The 17,711-nt window shown below is 41.5% G+C and overlaps 1 protein-coding gene across 4 annotated transcripts; it reads right to left on the bottom strand.

Moving 5' to 3' along the window:
- Window positions 1-5,048: 5,048 nt before the first annotated feature.
- Window positions 5,049-10,184, bottom strand: LOC135301926 (prolactin-like). 4 transcript variants are annotated; one of them, XM_064422493.1, is made up of 5 exons: window positions 9,336-10,184; window positions 9,076-9,305; window positions 8,819-8,926; window positions 7,593-7,772; window positions 5,049-5,877 (listed from the first exon to the last, which is right to left on the bottom strand). In XM_064422493.1, the coding sequence occupies exons 1-5, from the start codon at window positions 9,370-9,372 to the stop codon at window positions 5,683-5,685; spliced, it is 750 nt and encodes a 249-aa protein (XP_064278563.1). In that variant the 5' UTR covers window positions 9,373-10,184; the 3' UTR covers window positions 5,049-5,682. The 4 variants fall into 4 exon arrangements, with proteins under 4 accessions (XP_064278563.1, XP_064278564.1, XP_064278565.1 ...); XM_064422494.1 differs by having other exon boundaries at window positions 9,076-9,227; window positions 9,306-10,182; XM_064422495.1 differs by having other exon boundaries at window positions 9,076-9,227; window positions 9,321-10,180.
- Between the last annotated feature and the right edge of the window lie 7,527 nt (window positions 10,185-17,711).

Below are 17,711 nucleotides of genomic sequence, written 5' to 3'. Positions count from 1 at the left end.
TCCTGCCCTGTTTGACGAGCTCCTGCCTGAAGAACCAGCTAGGGTTAGCGGCCCAGATGGTTGTGAAATTGCATTGCAGGTATTTCCAGAGAGCCATCTAATGATCAGGTGGTGGTATATACATTGGCATCTATTCATCAGTGCTTCCCATTTTGGAGGAAATCTGTATGGTAGGGGTTGTGGGGTTTTTTTAATCTCACCTTTAATGGAAAGGGAGCCTTCCCAGCTGCTCATATTATTTTACTGCAAGTCAATGAAACCTCAGTGCTGGAAGAAACACGAAACACTTTTGGAGATGCAATTCAGAATGCTTCTTGGGAAATTCTTTCGGTTCATGGTGTTGCAAGCACAAAATGTGAACTACTGTCAAAACTGAGCTGATGTGCTGAACAGAATACATCTGAAGGCTGTCTCACTGACGCAAAGGTCAAGCAAGGCTCATGCAGCATTGGTTGTAATATTACAGGCGTTTTAAATTCAACAAATTCTGGTTTCACTGTAGCCTGTCAAATCTTAAACTATTTCAAGGTTCTCCAAATCTCTTAACACCTCCTATCAGTATTCTTGTTTTACAGCTAGAATGAAGTTTCACTATGTCAGATAAAAGATCCTTTATCTGAAAATGCCGACCAAGCTTTATAAAAAAACTCTAGAAGTACACATGCAAATCTTGAATTATATGTAAAATAGTGTGATTAAATTATGATTTAGGTCCATGAGACACACAATTTTGATTCCTCTGATTTTGTGCTGTATAAAGGAGAAGTTTCTCATCAGTTCATACTGTGAAAACATGGTAAATGAGAAATAGCACCCTGTACAAATACAAACATATATTTTCAGTGCCAGTCTTTTCTTTGTGAAGGATCAAGTGGTATTTGGTTTCTTCAAATACAGTATGCATACCAGTTTTAGAAGAACAAAGAAAGCACAGGTATGCAAAATGCCCAGCAGATATTTGAACTGCTTCATAACAGACGCAGTGCAGAGATGAAAGGTGTAGTGCAGCTGGTATAAGGGAGTGACGTGGTAGATACCAGTGACACCTACGTTAAAACCAGCAGTGTGCTGCTTGGACTTCAGAGATTTGACCTGATGGCTGCTCTTGCAGCATGGCTGTACAGTATCTGAGGTATTTCCTGTATGTAGCATTTTGAGACTATAGTTACCAGCTGTGGAGTATTATGATGGACATTTATTGAGATTCTGGGAATGGGGAGCATTCAGGTACCTCAAATTGCAAACCACAGTTAAAAACCTCATCTCTTCAGAGGCCGCAAACAAAGCAGATACTTATACTCACCGAGCACCTCTCTGTTTGTTCTGGCAACTTATCAATGCTAATGTAATACAGTATACAACAAGGAAAGAGAGGAAAGGCTGAGGCTCAGTACTGGCTTTGTTAACTGAGCTGCAGATTTCCATGTTCTCAGGCTGTGCTGCTGACACAGAGATCTCCCTGCCCAGCCCAGCAGCCTCCGGAACAGAAGAGACTTTTCTCATCCCACCTATTGAAGATCCTCCATATGGGTCTGAATGTGGATCTTGAAAGTGTGTTCTTAAAGTCAGGCAGAGGACCTTCCTTGATACCTAAGAAGAGGCTGTTGATTTCCTTCTAAGCTCTTGGACTTTTAAAATGTATCTCAATGCAGATTTTTGCAGTCTGTATCAGGCACAGCCACAGTCATGTTTTACTGCATGTGAATAACTGTGAGCTTGTGAATGTGAAAGGCCAGCTAGCTCCTCCATGGGCCTCATATAACATTGTTAAAAGCTGGATTTGCTGATCACAGGTATGTCAGCACTTAAACTTTAATTGTACATGTTTACAGTATAAAACGGTTTTCTGAAAGTTACCTTGTTTTTATCGATCCTTTGTCAAACAGAAAATAATTGTTATGATCTGCTGAGAACAGGGCTGCTTTAAGGCACAAAACTGCATTACTAACTTCAGTGTCAGAACAGTAATGCAAAGGTCAAATGTCACTCCTGAGCTGCAGTAATACATCAGATTTGTTTTATCTGCTGTGATTTACTAGTACTGGGTTTTAAATACCAGTTGCCATCACTGTAGCCACACAGCTCCTCTGATGAATGTATGTGCTGCAGTCAAAAGACTGACATAAATTAAGTACATTCACATGCTTCAGCACCCTCTACCAACTAGACTGTTACTGATTTTCACATACTAGAAGGAAAGACAAACCACTTTCATGATGATAGCTGTAAATCCAGTGCCTTTAGAAAGGAACAGAGAGGCATTAGAGTAAAATTAACTTACAACTCAGCTTTCAACCACAGGGAGACCTACAGAGAAAAAAGCCCCTACAGAGAAAGGTTCACAGTGGATGAAATTCTTGTGGACTGAGGAAGTCTTTAAATGAGTGTGCTTCTAAGCTATGTACCTGGTGACTGCTGCTCACCTTTACTGTAAGGTAAACTGGGATAGTCAAACCTGGGTCTGAAATTCCCCCATGCAGACTTGTACCAAAATTCACGGCCAGAGAATGGCAACTCCTTGTTTTTATATTGGTTGTAATTCTGAGCATTGAAGATGAGCATGGTGGACAGGGATGTTAGAAGGTAACATCTCTATAGTGATCTTCCAGTGCTTTCTAAAGCACACAGAAATGCCACTTTTTATTAGCATCCAACCCTTGAGGAATTCTTCAGTTTTTTCCAAGTAATTTTTATTTACAGGTCAATATTTGAATGCAGGTAGCAGAACATGCATGTGTATTGTGCAGTGAAGACTGTTTAAATTTGTTTCTGTTTTGCAGTCATGGGTTTAGATAAGAGCTAAACTATGAGTGACATTAGCCACTTAATCTACCATGGAAACATCAGCACATACAAGAGTCAGAATTTAAGATACACTATCAATACCATTTAGTGCATTATGAAAGGAACAAAATGAATTTTCAGACACTGGGAGCATCTCTGTTGCATTCTTCTTCATTCTGAAAAAATGGAAACATTATGATGAGGAAATCACTGATGTGCAAAAGCCAGTTCTAATAATTGAAAAAAAAAAAATTGGACTATACAAAAATGTCAGTATTCTGGGATTATCCTGCAATGCTTCATGGAATAAGGTCTGAAGAACAACGGAGATATTTTTAATTCTTAAATTTATTTGGTTGGCAAGAAAGTTTAATGGAAACAGATTGTTTCACAAATGGAAATTATACAATTACTTGCTATTTTGTTGCACATAACTGGAAGTCAATCCTGATTTTCTGATTTTCCATTAATTTACAGAATTTTTTCTCCTAAATTAATATTTGGATATAAAAGTGATGGATCCTCAAACTCTAAAGCTTTTGGTAGTAGCACACGATTTAACATTATCAAATTATCCTAACCATTTATGCTGCTGTCTTGGAGGAAATCGTGCAGGAGATGAAGTATTCCCCTGTGCAGAAAGCAACCATCACTGTATTTCTGTTTGAGGCATCGGTGGCCACAGAGAAAAGCATGCCCTTTTCAGCCCACTGCTCAGTTGTTTCCTCAATCGCAAGAGGAAGCAAAGCGATGCCAGCAATATAGGAAGGCTTTTGTTTTATCAACATGCCTCGCTTCAGCCAAAGGCAAAACTGAAATATAACACTAATGAGGATGAATGACTGTGGATAACACTTCGGTGCACTGTTCCTGCTGTGCCACCCACTATCTGATTTTCTCTGTTTTCACATTTCTGTACAGCAAAACGTTCCCAGGGTTTAGCACTTTGGCTGAGGTGCGAGTTTTTTGTATGACCTGCTCCGTTTGCGAGGTTTTCCACCTGACCCTCAGCGGCACCCTTGGGACGTCCTGCCAGCTGCGGCTTCGGCTGTTTCGGAGTCACCATGCAAGTCACTTGCGGTTCCTTGCCACCAGCCAGGACCATGGGAGCACGGCCGCCTCCCGGGGGAGCACGGCCGCCTCCACGCTGTCAGCCCCGTGCGCGGGTTCCCGGGGAGCGGGGCGGGCCGCAGCCGCTCCGGAGGATCTTCCTGCCGGCAGCCGCTCGAGGCGGTGGCCCCGCCGTGTCTGTCACCGCGGCCTGCGGGCAGGGGGCTGCCGTGTGTGTGTCGGTTCGCGGCGGTGCCCCGGCACCGCTTGTCTCCCCAGCGAAGGCGCGGCCGCCCCGCTGCAGCGCTTGGGAGCAGCAGCGTCCCCTCGCTGCCTGGGAGGCACGCACCGCCTGCGGGCTGCTGTGCTCCGCGGCTGCGGCCACACCGGATGGCCGCGTTAGTGCTACTGCTATTAAGTGCTGCTACGTCTTCTGTGAACGCAGCCAGATGCAGGCAGTGTGGGCATCCCCCTCTGGTTCTGTCTGTTTGCTCAGAGCCTTCCTTTGCTCTCTTTGGAGCTGTGTTTTGTTTCCAGAATTTCCCCCAAATCTGCAAATGAATGCTGCTATTTCATCAAGCGTTTGTGGTATCTTACTGCATAAGGAACTGCAGCCAGTAACTTCTTCAGGGCAAGCACAACGTATCCCATTGCTTTTCTACTATACCTAGCACAGCAGGGACCAGATGCAAATTGTGACCTCTCACAGCTTCTAGCTGCAAAAGTACAGCAGCCATCTACCTGATAGGAGATATCTGAGGATATTTGCAGTTACAGGCATGTAACGAAAGTGTTGTTTCTCTAGTCTGCATAAATGCTTCTTTGACATCTTTCTCTGCTGGGTTTCTCAAGTCCAAATTTAGTATCATTATTAAATAATCATCAGCATTTTACTCCTTATTGTTGCTTGCCTGAGCTCCTGCTACTGTCAGCAACCATCCAGATCATGAAAGGCCAGAAAAGAGCATTTAGTGGTAAAAAAGTCAAGAATATTAAAAATAAATCCGTGTTGATTATATCTACTTGTTCAAATGTCTCAGGCTCTGAATGCAAAGAGGTTTTGTTGTATGCACAGCCAGCAGCACCACCCTGCTGCTAGGAAAATGTGATTTCTTTAAAATATCTGACAGCTTTCATATTTTTATTTGCAATGGAGTTTGTAATCATTACTGTAAAACCTAAGACCTGTGTCAGCATGTGGACTGGGAAAGAGACTTATTGCTACTCCCAGCTCAGCTCTTAGGCTGAAATGCTATTTGGACCAGAATTCTGACTTAATTTTCACAGTCTTTTTCTTTAGGCGTTTCTACTGAAATCAGTGAAGCCATTATAACCATAAAAGAGCATTCAAAATGAATACAAATACTAGATTTTATAGGACACATATGAAAGCCCTCAGAAATCAGTAAGTAGTATGAAGTGAATGTAAAAGTCTGGCATAGGCCCTGCAGTTAAATAAGCTGATCAACATCAATGCCCCTCTTCAGTGTTAAGAAATATTCTGCAGGTAGATATATATGTAGAAATTGGGAAAAACATTTTCTTTAGGTAAAATACTTTATTGATAGTATACAGATGTACCAAGGTTTAACAGATTGAATCTTACTTTCAACTATGTTGTACCTATATTTCAGCTTCTGTAAGGCTTTCCACAAGGTCCCATTTGACATCCTTATCTCCAAATTGGACAGACATAGGTTTGGAGGCTGGCCTATTTGGTGGTTAAGGAATTGGCTGGTTGGATGCATCCAGGGGATTGTGAGCAGTGGCTCTTATGTCCAGGTGGAGGCCAGTGACATGTCCCTCAAGGTTCTGCATGCTGAAGACTACTTGTCAAGGGATTAGAGTTTAGCAAGTATTTGGTGGCATAATCCTACATTTGAGAATTTTTAAGTAGCTTTGTACTTTATTGGAATCTCTCCTAAAACAGTGAATGAAATCAGAGTCACTCATCATGTTTGCTTCATTACTAATTGATAAACCAGTTCCTTCAGATGACGCCATTCCATTTAATGAATTGCTGATGATCCCCATTGACTGCATCTGTATTGAAAACAGGAAAAGAAGTTCAACTTCTAACTTCACATGCAACAAATCTTGAAAATACTACTGCAGAAGACAACTGAGGTCTCACTCCATTGGGCAGTGCTATTTCAGATATTTCACATAATTACTGGAGATATATGTAAAGATTCTTATGTAGAATAACATTGTCTTTTTATCCTAATGGTATCTCTGCAACTTTTAAACTAGACTGAAATTTCTTGATACACTGGTAATGAACACTTCATCTGAGTTTAAGTAGAGGAACCTGTTTGGTAATCCTTATTTCCTCTTGAAGAATTAGAGCAAATCAATCTTGAGATTTTTTTAGCCATTTATTTTGATGCTTTCTGTGAAGGGACGCTCCTAACATGAGCGTCCACCAGTGCTGTTTATTTAACCTGGTGAATTCTACAGACTGTGATCGCCTCTGAGAGTAGGTGCTTCACAACATAAACAACTTTAGAATTTTCCTAATTTTAAACAGAACAACATAGATGGAAAATATGGAATGCATTAATTTTTGTAATTATAACTCTACCCCATGTAGAAATAGCCATGGTACAGAGAAATCAATACTCCAGAGATTTCCTTCTTAGTAATAGCTTCAAAGGTGTTTTAGAAAAAATAAAGCATGTAAATACACCAAAAGAGTGTAACTAGTTTAGAGTTTGCTTCAGCTACAGAATGAAGCAAAGGTCGAGCTTTGAGGTTGAAGACTTCTGAGCTTTAAGGCCTTTTTAATCCAGAACCATGGCTGCATTCGGATGATGGAGTTTCTATTTGTAACTCTGAGTTACCCTAAAGAAGGATGCAGTTTATAGTAGGGTAAAATTCAGCCTATTCTAGTGATGAGCTTCTTACTGTTTTAAAACTTGTATTCGCCACCTGTGTTCATACAGTTGAAAGGTGATCTGCTAGTGTAAGATACTAGTTTATTAATCACTTTTTTTTTTAGTGAAGCAGACTCCCTGGCAGTGTAGCCATTTTAGAGAATGAGCACATAGATTTCATTTGTTCAGCCAAAACCACAGTTAATTTTAGATATAAATGAACAAAAAATGCGAAGGTCAGGACTTCTAGCTAGTAATGAGAAGATAGAAATGGAAACAGCAAAGACTTTTTATATTATATATAAATCATCCAATGATTTATATATAATCTGCCATAATTTGAAATGGAGTTTCGAAATTGTTTTGTGACTAACATCAGACTTAAGCAATGCCACTGTTGTCTTGAAGAACTTATCCCAGCATAAAATTATTGCCTTAGGAAGGAGCTCTTTGCATCAGACAGCAGTGATACTTGAATCGCATAGAATGTAAATACAAATAAAACTTAACACAATTATTAAGCATTTTTATGGTCTACCCACATAATCTCTCCTGGCCTGGAAAACTCAAGTCATTACTGGCTCATATATGAAGATACAAAAGGCTCTAGCATTTGTATTCATGTGTGTTGTTCATATATGTCATATTAATAAAATGTTGCCTCACAGATATGGACTCCTATAATACCGTGTACATAACTGCCAATCTATAGCTAAGTCACATCCTCTGACAGAAAGATACCTTGTTAAAGTATCTTTAACAAAGTCCTGCATTTTACTGGATAAGAGCCTCCAAACCCAAGTGGGAGCAGACATTGCCTCCTCCTGGAAGTCACCCATGCCACATAACTGATATAAATAAAAGCTACATTGAAAATTTTACCTTTTCTGTTACTTTCTCGACTCCAGTCTTCAGCTCATGTACCATATTGCTGATTTGCTTAGCTTTGTTAAGGCTGTCATCAGGTAGCTCTTGATGGTGCTCAATATGCTGGTTAAAGTGGGAAAGTGGTTCTTTCCAGGCTTGCAGAAGTTTCAGTATCACGTGAGTTAGTTCTTCTCTCTTATAAATTGAAACAGTGGAGAATGTGTCTGTTACTTTGCAGCAGATCATATGAATACTCTTGGTCTCATGGTGAAATCTCAGTGGGATCAAGATTTACGTCTGCAAATCACTACTAAAACACCACTCTGTCTCTGGTTATTTGTATATATATAATAACACCCAGAAGTTGTATTTGTCATGTTTTCAGCTAACACGACCCTCATCTCCCATTGCCCTTTCAAGGGACCTTCTAGAAGGACGTCTTGGGGGAAGCTCCTCACTCCATCACAACCAAAAGCCAAAATGTTAACATTTGTCTTTGTCTGTCTCCTAGAGGCAAAAGTTTCTCCCACTAGTTTATTCCCAACATCACAAGTTGCTTTTTCTCTGTATGAACAAACTCTTCCTACTCTTCCCTAAACTAATAACGATTTTTTTCTCTTTGCCATCACAACTGTGATGTAAACAAATTTGCTGTTCTTTCCCCCTTACCTAACTACCGATTCAGAGATGACTGTTATATCTTTCTCCTGATTGCTTTTTGTACTTTGCAGTGATACTGATTAATGTGACTTCTTTGCCACGCACACAAGTTACTAAGTTTCTGTTACACAGAGTTTGCCTCAACAAAATCAAAGGATGTCTGTCAGTCACTCTGACAATGTACTACTGCAATATCCTTATTTGAACTAGTGTTTATGATCCAATTTTAGGTACCACATACAGATTTAAAATTCAACTAATTTAAGATTTATATGCAATACCTCTGTGATGTGCACCTGTTTGGGGTCAAAACTTAGCAGCCTCTTTCTTCCAGATTGTTGATGAAGCTCCGGAAGCATAAAACCCTCTCTGCCTATCTCCAGCCCGACTGGAGTGGGGGACCATTACAGCATGATGCATGAGACATTTTGGGGTTCTGACAGGACAGAGGGTGTATTCCCCTTTCTCCAGGGTGGGGAGAAAGAAGGCGGTGTGAGCCGCAGAGTCCTTTCCCGTCTCCCAAGCCTCTCGGTACCCCCTTCTGCCCTGTCTCTGTCCGCCGGCGCCGCGTTTGCCCTTACCGGGATTTTTTGGGCGTATTCTTTGCCGTTGGGGGTCAGCATCCCCGACGTGTGGCACTTCCGAGCGGGCCTTCCCAGCTCGTTGTCGCGGGGAGGAAAGTGTTTTTCCTGCGGGGAAAGAACACCTAAACGAGCACCGAGAGCACCACCCCCCCCTATATCGCCTCACCTTTTCCCTCATCCCGCCCGCCGGCCGCCGCTCCCCGCTCCCAGGGCGGAGCAAGCCCAGCTCCGGGCGGGGCCGGCCCGGCACTCACCAGCTCGGCGTAGAGCGCCGTGGAGAGGCTGTGGATCCTGCCCGAGTGCCGGATCACCCGGTCGAAGAGATCGGCCACGGTCAGGGGGTGACAGCCGGCGTCCCCCGGAGCGCAGACCAGCAGCCACAGCAGCGCCAGCGCCGCAATCCCGTCTGCGGAGAGGGCGGCGGCGTCGGGCGCGGAATGTCGGGGTGTGCCCGATCGCCCCCAGCCCGCCGCCCGCCGCTCACCTGCTCGCCGCTCACCTGCTCGCCGCTCACCTGCTCGCCCCGCCGCGCGGGCCGGGGCCGCGGCCATGGCGCTGCGGAGCCCCTGGCGGCACGGAGCGGCTGCGATGGGCCCGCGGTGCCCCCGCAGCTCCTATATATGCCGGGATCTCACGGGGGGGACGGCTGTCTCCCCTGACGTGCGCAGCCCGCGGGCGCCGTGAGCCAGCCCGCCCGGAGCGGGCTCGCTGCTCGGCGGGCGGAGGGAGCGTCCGACGGGACAGACGGGACAGACTGCCCTCGGCAACCCTCCGGGCCCGGCAGGAATCGGACTGACTCCCGGGCTCGGTGGTGGGGCTGCTACCGACCCCCAGAGCCGCCCGCCCGTCACAGCCCTCCCGAGGGCAGAGGGGCGGCTCCGGGCCCCGCACAGAAGTGGCGGGGTCGGGTCCGTCCCAGCGCATCCGAGGGGTAAGGGTGGGAGAAGGGAGACAAGGAAAATAAATTGCTTATGTTCGTGGTAATGGGGTTTACAAAAGGGCAGGAATGGGCAAAATGAGGGGTAGGAGAGAAGCTGGTCTGGTGACATTCATCTCAGCCGTCTTTTCAAATCACAATGTTATGATCAGATCCGCTGTTCCTGCTCCATTGCAGGTGGTGAGAGGTAAGACTGCTGAAGATGTAATAGCTGGTGAATGTGTGTTTGGTGGTGCAAATATACCTCAGGATGGTTGATCCCCTGAGGCTAAATGCTCAGGGAGCAGCGCAGCAAAGGACAGGATTCCCTAAAGGGATGCAAGTCCTGCGTACATGGTTGGTGTCCTCTATTTTGCGGCACAAGATCCTGAGCACCCTTAGGACGTATAAGAAAAGTTGAGATGCTGGTCATGAGGAAAATTAGTTGACTCTGCCCTTCTTACTGGGGTTTTTCACTGCCAAGGGAAACGTCTGCTTAGAAATGAGGATACATGTGACATGATATTATTTTTTCTCCCCAACCATTATGCTGGAGTTATGTATCTGTTTACTAGCCCCTGAATCCTGATTTCCTTTATGGAAAATGGAAGGAATATACCTCTGCCACAATGATGAAGATCATCCCTCTCCCCACCTTTTAAGGACAGCTGGGTGACTAGAACTCATTCTGGAGGCAGAAGACATGAGTTTGACTGGTTCTTGACCAAGGTGAAATGGAGCTCTGTCACCTATATTCTGGGTGGGTACTAAAAAAAAAGTGGTAGAAAACAAGTAGAGGTAGCTACTTCTCCAGCCTGATCTTAAAAGTAATTGTCTGCCACTGCTTCTGCATAAAGTCAAGAGGCATTTCCAAAGGACTCATGTTTTGACAGGCTGGTAGCTCAATGAGTCTATAGGATAATTTTAACCCCTCATTTTTTAGAGCTTCTAAAATTAATTTTAAAAGCAGTTTACTAAGATGTGCCTAATGAATAAAAGAATGAGGTGATTTCAGTGTTTAGTGCTGCTGAGCCAGTTCTTACTGGGGACCATACCAATATGGCAATAGCTCTGAGTTGTTTGCTAGCTGATAAACTGCTTAATGGCTTGTGGTCCAGCTTGGAATATTAATACTAATTAATAGTTAGGGTTGGAATATTAATACTAATTAATTCTAATAATTATCATAAAACAAGCAATCATGCATATGACAGGATCTGAAAGCCATTGCTGGTCTGCATATGGGAAACACATGATCGCTGACTTTTTTTTTTTGGCCAATAGCCATTTTCTTTTCTTTTTCATGTGTCTTGGAGAAATCCTGATATGCGCATATCTTAAAAAGGTTCCTTAAAATATTAAGTTTTTAAGTTCTGAAGGAGCAATGAACTTGAACTCTGGAAAATGTAAATTACTTGAACAGCAACTCTGCCCCTTACAGCTTGCCAAAGATTTATAGTGCAAGATCAGCTGGAGTTCATTATGTATTCAAGAATCACTCCTGAATTTACATCAGGAAGGAGTAAAAGCTGGAATGAAAAGCTTTGTTTCAATCAAATACTGTCTACTATCGATTTGAACCTTTTTCTTTAATAACAGGCACATTTTACAGCTCAAGATGGGACACGTCACACACTTCTGCTCTGAAAGTTGGCAATACAAGCTCTTGAATAAAACAAGATGAAAACTACGTAATCTGGATCTTAAAAGGGAAATTAAGCTACCTGCTTAAAGGAGTAAACCACTTTCAGAAGGCTGGATCTCAGATCTGTGTTTTTTCTGACTTCTGTAAACAGAATCACTTCATGTAGAATTGTTTGATTTTTCTCTTCTTCTCTGCTCTTCTGTCTCTTCTCTATGGAAACAGCTATCCAATTCAATTCTCTCTGCTTTCATACAGTAATCAACTTGCTGATTTTCTTGATTTGATTGTGTTGATTTGTGTTGCTCTTGATTGTTGCAATCTTGAGACCCCAAAGGCATAGACAATACAAAGTAAGTAAAAACACATAGTATTTTTCATTAGATCTACTGATATAGCTGGGAAAATGGAAAAAATGTTTTTAGGAAATGTGAGCTTTTTCAGAGTGAAGCTGAAAAACAGTCTGCTTGATCAACTGTCTATTTTTTAAAAAAATACATTGTTTGCAAACCTCATCTTGCTCTGGGTTATATATTTCTTGCCTTTATATCTTTCTACTGGTCCTTCCTTTCACTCTTCACAGTACAAACAATTTTTAGTCCTCTCATCTGAAAGCAACTGGTTCTTATCTCCAATTGTCACTCTGGGCAAAATCCTTCCCTATCCTCCGTCTCATTAAATAACTTCACTCACTGAGCTGTTGCTTCCATTCAGTAATTCACTAGTCTCTAGTGGTGCATGATTTTGCCTGTTGATTCTCAGTTGAGCTCAGGGTGATGAGTATAGACTGAGCTAGTGTGAGGAAATCTCATTTTCTGTTTGCAAATATAGTTCAAGAGCTGATGGAGCACCTGCTTGATGCATCAAATGGAGCTGGTGAGCTGCTCCTTTTTCTACTCCTCTGCTGGACAGCCTCGTACAGATACTGCATTTTTGCCTCCTTTGGGGCTACTATTTGTGGCTGTGATTGTAGCACACAAGTAGAGAGAAACATGTTTTGAAACATCTGCTCTATTCCAACCCTCTGGAGGAGATTAATTCCTTAGCTGGTGTGCTGGCTACTCATGAGAATGAACTTCTGTGCTATTTTAGGCACACAAAGATTAAGTAAAACTGAAGATACAGACCCAGTTACAAATTCAGGTGCATTAAGTTCTGGATCCCTTCATTATCATTATAATGTGTTATTTCACATCCTGCTAAAGTGGTAGAATCAATTCTGTAAGGACAGATTGAAGTCTGTGTGGAGTGCCTGAGCAGAATATTGCCATGCTAAACAAAACAGATATTACTGTAAATCAGTGATTTTCACCATACTAAGCATCATGCAAGTCAAGTGGGAAAATCAATGTCTAATGCTTTATTTATGATTTTTTTAGGATATTGCTTCAATTTATTTTTTAAGATGAGAACATTTCTGTTCTCATCTCTGCTGGCTTCAGTGTGCTTAGTTATATGTGTGAATTTAGATCTATCTGATAGAAGATTTACTTTATATTGATTTTGAAGGACAGATCGAGTGACAGGAAAAATAAGTGAAAACTATGTTCCTCACTGAAACTTGAAAGTTTCACCCTATGAAAACTTAACTTGGAATTTTAGGTCCTTTCCTACACAAATTTTTGTTTGTGAAATTTAATTATTTCAAATTTATATTATACGTTTTATATAAAATATTGTATGTTTCAGTTTTGCAGTTGGTCTTGAATGTAGCCGGGAGAAACAAATTGGATTTGAGCATGAAAGGTAGGATCTATAATTAAAATATTTAATACTATTTAGACAATGAAACTTTAGGAGAAAAAAAGTTCTTCATTCTGGGATGTTCAATTCCATTGAAGAATGCTCTTGCTTATAAATGCAGAATATTTCTAAAATATATTTTAAAAAATTTGAAAAAGAGAAAGACATGATTGAATCCTACTACTTGAATATTTACAGGTGTTCTTACTGTCTTAAGATTACTGAGAGAGGTGAGGTGTCATATTTTACCAGCTGCAGATTTTGGGAAATTCTACAACAGAACTTCATCTTCCTCTAAACCACAATAAGGGAAAGCAGTCTTCTCAAAAGAAGCTGCACCCTAGCTATAAAGGTGCATCATCGTGCTTTCTACTTCTGACAGTGTCCATATTGGACAGTCTACACTGATGTACTGTAATAATACTAAGTATTTCAAGCTTAGCTGTATTTCTCCTGATAGGAAGTGTGTCACTGCTGTGTCAAGAGGATCAGTATTAACATAATAAAAAGATGTATTAAATTTTAGATGAGATGGGCTTGTATTTGAACAATTTTTTTTTTTTGGTAGAGGAAAATAAAATTATGTATTTAATGTTTGTAAGTGCACCAAGTAAAAATGCATTCTTTAGCTCATAATCTGAAATTGCCTGGAGATAAATTTCAGGCCAAGTCATTACCTCAGTTCTGAGAATTTTAAGGAAATACAGGTATCTCTGTCACACAAAAGTGCCAATTTCAAGACCATGTCCCGGTGCCCACTCAAATCTCTAATCAGCTTTGGCTCACTTTAATAAACACTGAGTTAGACCATCATGCTGGTGTAGCTTCACTGACTTTGGTGTATTTACTTTTGGTTCACTGATGTCACAAAGACTAGGTTTGGGTCCTGACTTTATATTATTGATAAGAATTTGTAGTTGAAAATGAACTGCAACCCCCAGAGTTAATTCTGTAATATCCATCTGGAAAGAATACATGCTATGTCCTTTGTTTAGGAAATAAAATTATTTAGAGCACTTAGTGAAGTAGGGAAGAAGACACTATGACTGTCTACAGATTTGAAATTATGCTTCATTTAAACTGTAACTTCCCATCTGCCTCCATACTGAAGTCATCATTGTAGAACAGAATCTTGTCAGAGGTACCAAAAGTCCAGTGTAGTATGGACATAACCTAACTGCAGTTAATTTTACATTTTTCTAGTGTCAGCTGTTGCCAAGATGTGCCTTCCCCACTGACATAATATTTTACAGCATAGAGTAGTTGGCAATATCTCAAGCTTTGCTTTTTCACAGCAGGAATCACAGGAAAAATGACATAAATATATAGATCCTCAATATTTAAAAATACTTTGTAGTTTCTGCTACATTCTTTTCACATTTTCAAATATTATCAAGGCATTTGATTGCTCCTTGCTGAGGCTGGAAATACTAGCTATGCTATGGAATCTTCCTTTACCCTCTGTGAATACTACCCACTGTTCCAAACCATTCTGAATACATAATTATGTTCATTTTGGAATCTTTCTATTGCTCTCAAATATATATCTGTTCACACACATTAGCTAATTTATTATCCCAGCATATTCCTGAGAAGGATGGATGCTATCATGTCCATTTTGTAGATAAATGAAAAATCACTGTGAAATTATGTATTCATTTGGATAGTCAATTTGCTATTCAAAGGATATGAATAGTACTTGAAGAAAAGCCTCACATCATATATGAAAAGCTTCATATATAAGTAATATCTTTACTGAACTCAGATATAAAAGTCTTTTGTTTAGCTCCCAGCTCTGGTCTTCTGATGATACTTCCCTCACTACAACCACAGGAGAAAAAATAGGTAGTTTCACTCACCTCTGCTTGGAACACTGAGGTCTATTTTTGTTTTTCTTGCAAGGCAAGAAGTTGATAGCAGTGGTAAGTTATTTTTCATCTCTGGGGAAAGGGTGAAGATATTTGTTGATACTAAGTGAGACCTGTGAACATTTTTTTCCCTCTCAAGTTGTAAAGGGTCTGTGCTGTAATTAGACAAAACTGTCAGTCTTGTCTCCAGTACTGAGACATTGATACATGGTAAGTATTTCCTTCACCAAACATTCCTTGTATATGGATATTTTCTCCAGTTCTCCCCTGCCTTCTTGTTTTGAGATACCTATTCAACCTGTTGCATACTTTTTCCTACATCTCTTAGAAGTCTTTCTCCTCAGACTTAGCTTCTAGTTATCCTATCTGCCTCATTAAAACCTAATATTCATTATCTTCCTTGCACCAGACTTTTTGCCTCCTTCCATTTTCTTTCTCACTAGTCAGGACTGAAGATTGACAGAATGTACCTGAAACTTGGAAGGAAAAATTCAGGTCCTGCTCTCCTCTACCTGTGCTTCCCAAACTGCTCTACATGGGACTGGTACATATCCTCTCTGTGTTTGAATAGGGCATATTCTTCTTTCAGGGTTTCAGAGCACAGCATGGAAACAGAGGCAATGCAGATGAAATGGTGCATAATCTGAGTTAAGATCTTTTATCCCCTGGTGGTTTAGATCTGCATCATCTCTGGGATGAAGGAGGTTGGGTGGAGGGGAAATTGGTTAGAAATTTTCCAGCTGATACCAAGTAGGTTATATTGCAGGTATGAAGAGTGTTTTCCTTTTCCAAAAGGTTACAAATTGACAATAAGAGGGTGAATTTGCACAAGAATAGAAAATACGTATCTGAGCTTATAGTTTACAGTTGAGCTGTACATGGCTTCTGTGGAACAAATCCTGTTCCCTTGACTTAAAGACTTTTCTAGTCCCTGCCCACCCCACCCACAGTACCCAGGGGCTGGGGCAGGCAGAGAGCCAGATCTCATACTCCTAGGAGGTGCTAACAGTATGCACTACCCCACTTACAGGTGGGATAGTCATAGTATCCCACCTGTAAATGGGACAGTAGAGGTGTGTTTCAATCATTTACACATGGAAGAAGCACTGAGTGGGAAAGTGACTCTTCCAAGATGGTGCAAGGAGTTCTCCTGGCTGGGAAAAACCCCCAGACCTTTCAGTTCCAGTGCTCTAACCTCAGGAATCCTTCCCTGGACAGACTAGGTGCTCCATGCTGAGAAAAGACGAGTGCACATGCTTTTGACATTTATGTTACAATAAATATTGTATAAAGTGACAAATTATTCAGAATCAGAGAAGAAAAATTGCTCCTTCTTCTTCCCTAGAGAGTTTTTGTGTGTATGTGTGTCTTTCCAAATCACTGACTTGTACTTCCATTTATATTCACATGTTTATGGACTTTATTCTTGTGTCATCTGACTGCAGCCATGTGACAGCACAGTGATAGCGAGAAACCCTGCAGGTTTTCTTACTAAACTGCTGCAAACCATTTAATAGCTTGGAATAAGTGGCTAACCTTCCACTTTCTTATGTAAGATGATGAACATAGATTATTTATAGAGGCTGCTGTCTCTAAATTTGTTTACTGTCACATGGAATGTGTGTCTGTCTTTCACGTGTCTCTGTCAAAGTCCTTGGAAAAAATAAACCTACTACCAAATGTTAAGAACCCACTGGTCCTGTTGTATGTCAGAGTTGACAAGGATGAAATATGACACACTTATAATAAAACTAATTGGAATGAGTAATGTGTGTATATCTAAAATTACCATGCTCATATGTTGACATCTAACTCTTGCCAAAGAAAATAATTAAATAACAAATTACTGTAATATAACTTAAGGCTTCATTCCAGCATTTTCTAATAATCCTTATTGTTCCCAGGACAGGAATTATTTAAAATGAGTGGCCAGAATATCCTTTCAAAAGGGAGAAGCAGTCATGCAAATTAAAATTTACTTTCTCCTGTGTATTTGCTCTAACTGACCTATGTGTGAAAGGAGTGCAGAGAAATAAAAATCCTGAACCAGGCATATCCAGCCAGGAGTACAAGACTCTTCCAGTCTGCTCTCCTCATCTTCTCATCTTTCTGAGAAAGGAAAGACATAAATTCCATGGTGGAACCCCAGGAGCCATGGAACTGCAGGGTTCTTCTGGACTTTGCTGCAGGGATTAGTGTGTCCCTTGCCAAGATCCCCACAGCTCTTGGGAGCAGCCCTTCGTGTTCCAGCCAAATCCAGGAGCAAAGGAAGCTGGAGGCCAAGCGCTGCTCTTTCTTGTGCACTGCTCCTCATCTGCTGGTCCTCATTCTCCATGGGTGCTGTGGCTCTGTGCTTATCAGAGTGCTCAGCCCTGTCAGCAGCCAGTGCTATTTGAATGGCAGAGTCCAAATCACAAGTGAGGGCAAGAGTCCTTACCCTGACAGTGTTTCTGAAAATGCCTGGTTATGTTCCTGATTTATATACCAGACCCCCTGTCACTTCTTAGCACATATCTGCTGCCAAGGATGGGTTGTTCCAGCTGCAAGTAGGCAAGGTAGAGCCTGTCAGAAGAATGGGGAATTGAAGCTTTAAGCAGGTGAAAGCCAAGAGTAACTCTGTTACAGGGACTTCTGCTCCCCCTGGCTCCTGTCTGATCTCCCTGACCACAAGATGGAATAGAAGAAAACACATGAGTAGAGAAAAAGGGAACATGGAAAGGC

This window comes from Passer domesticus, chromosome 5 (assembly GCF_036417665.1).
Source record: "Passer domesticus isolate bPasDom1 chromosome 5, bPasDom1.hap1, whole genome shotgun sequence".
NCBI classification, from domain to species: Eukaryota; Metazoa; Chordata; class Aves; order Passeriformes; family Passeridae; genus Passer; species Passer domesticus.
This window is presented reverse-complemented; position numbering and strand designations above follow the sequence as displayed.

Excerpts from the sequence above, each read along its gene's own strand:
- LOC135301926 (XM_064422493.1), bottom strand. The coding sequence starts at position 9,372 with ATGGCCGCGGCCCCGGCCCGCGCGGCGGGGCGAGCAG. Across the intron at positions 9,306-9,335 it reads CCGCGCGGCGGGGCGAGCAG|GTGAGCGGCGGGCGGCGGGC; the intron begins GTGAGCGGCGAG and ends AGCGGCGAGCAG. Across the intron at positions 5,878-7,592 it reads TCGAGAAAGTAACAGAAAAG|ATGCAGTCAATGGGGATCAT; the intron begins GTAAAATTTTCA and ends TTTTCAATACAG.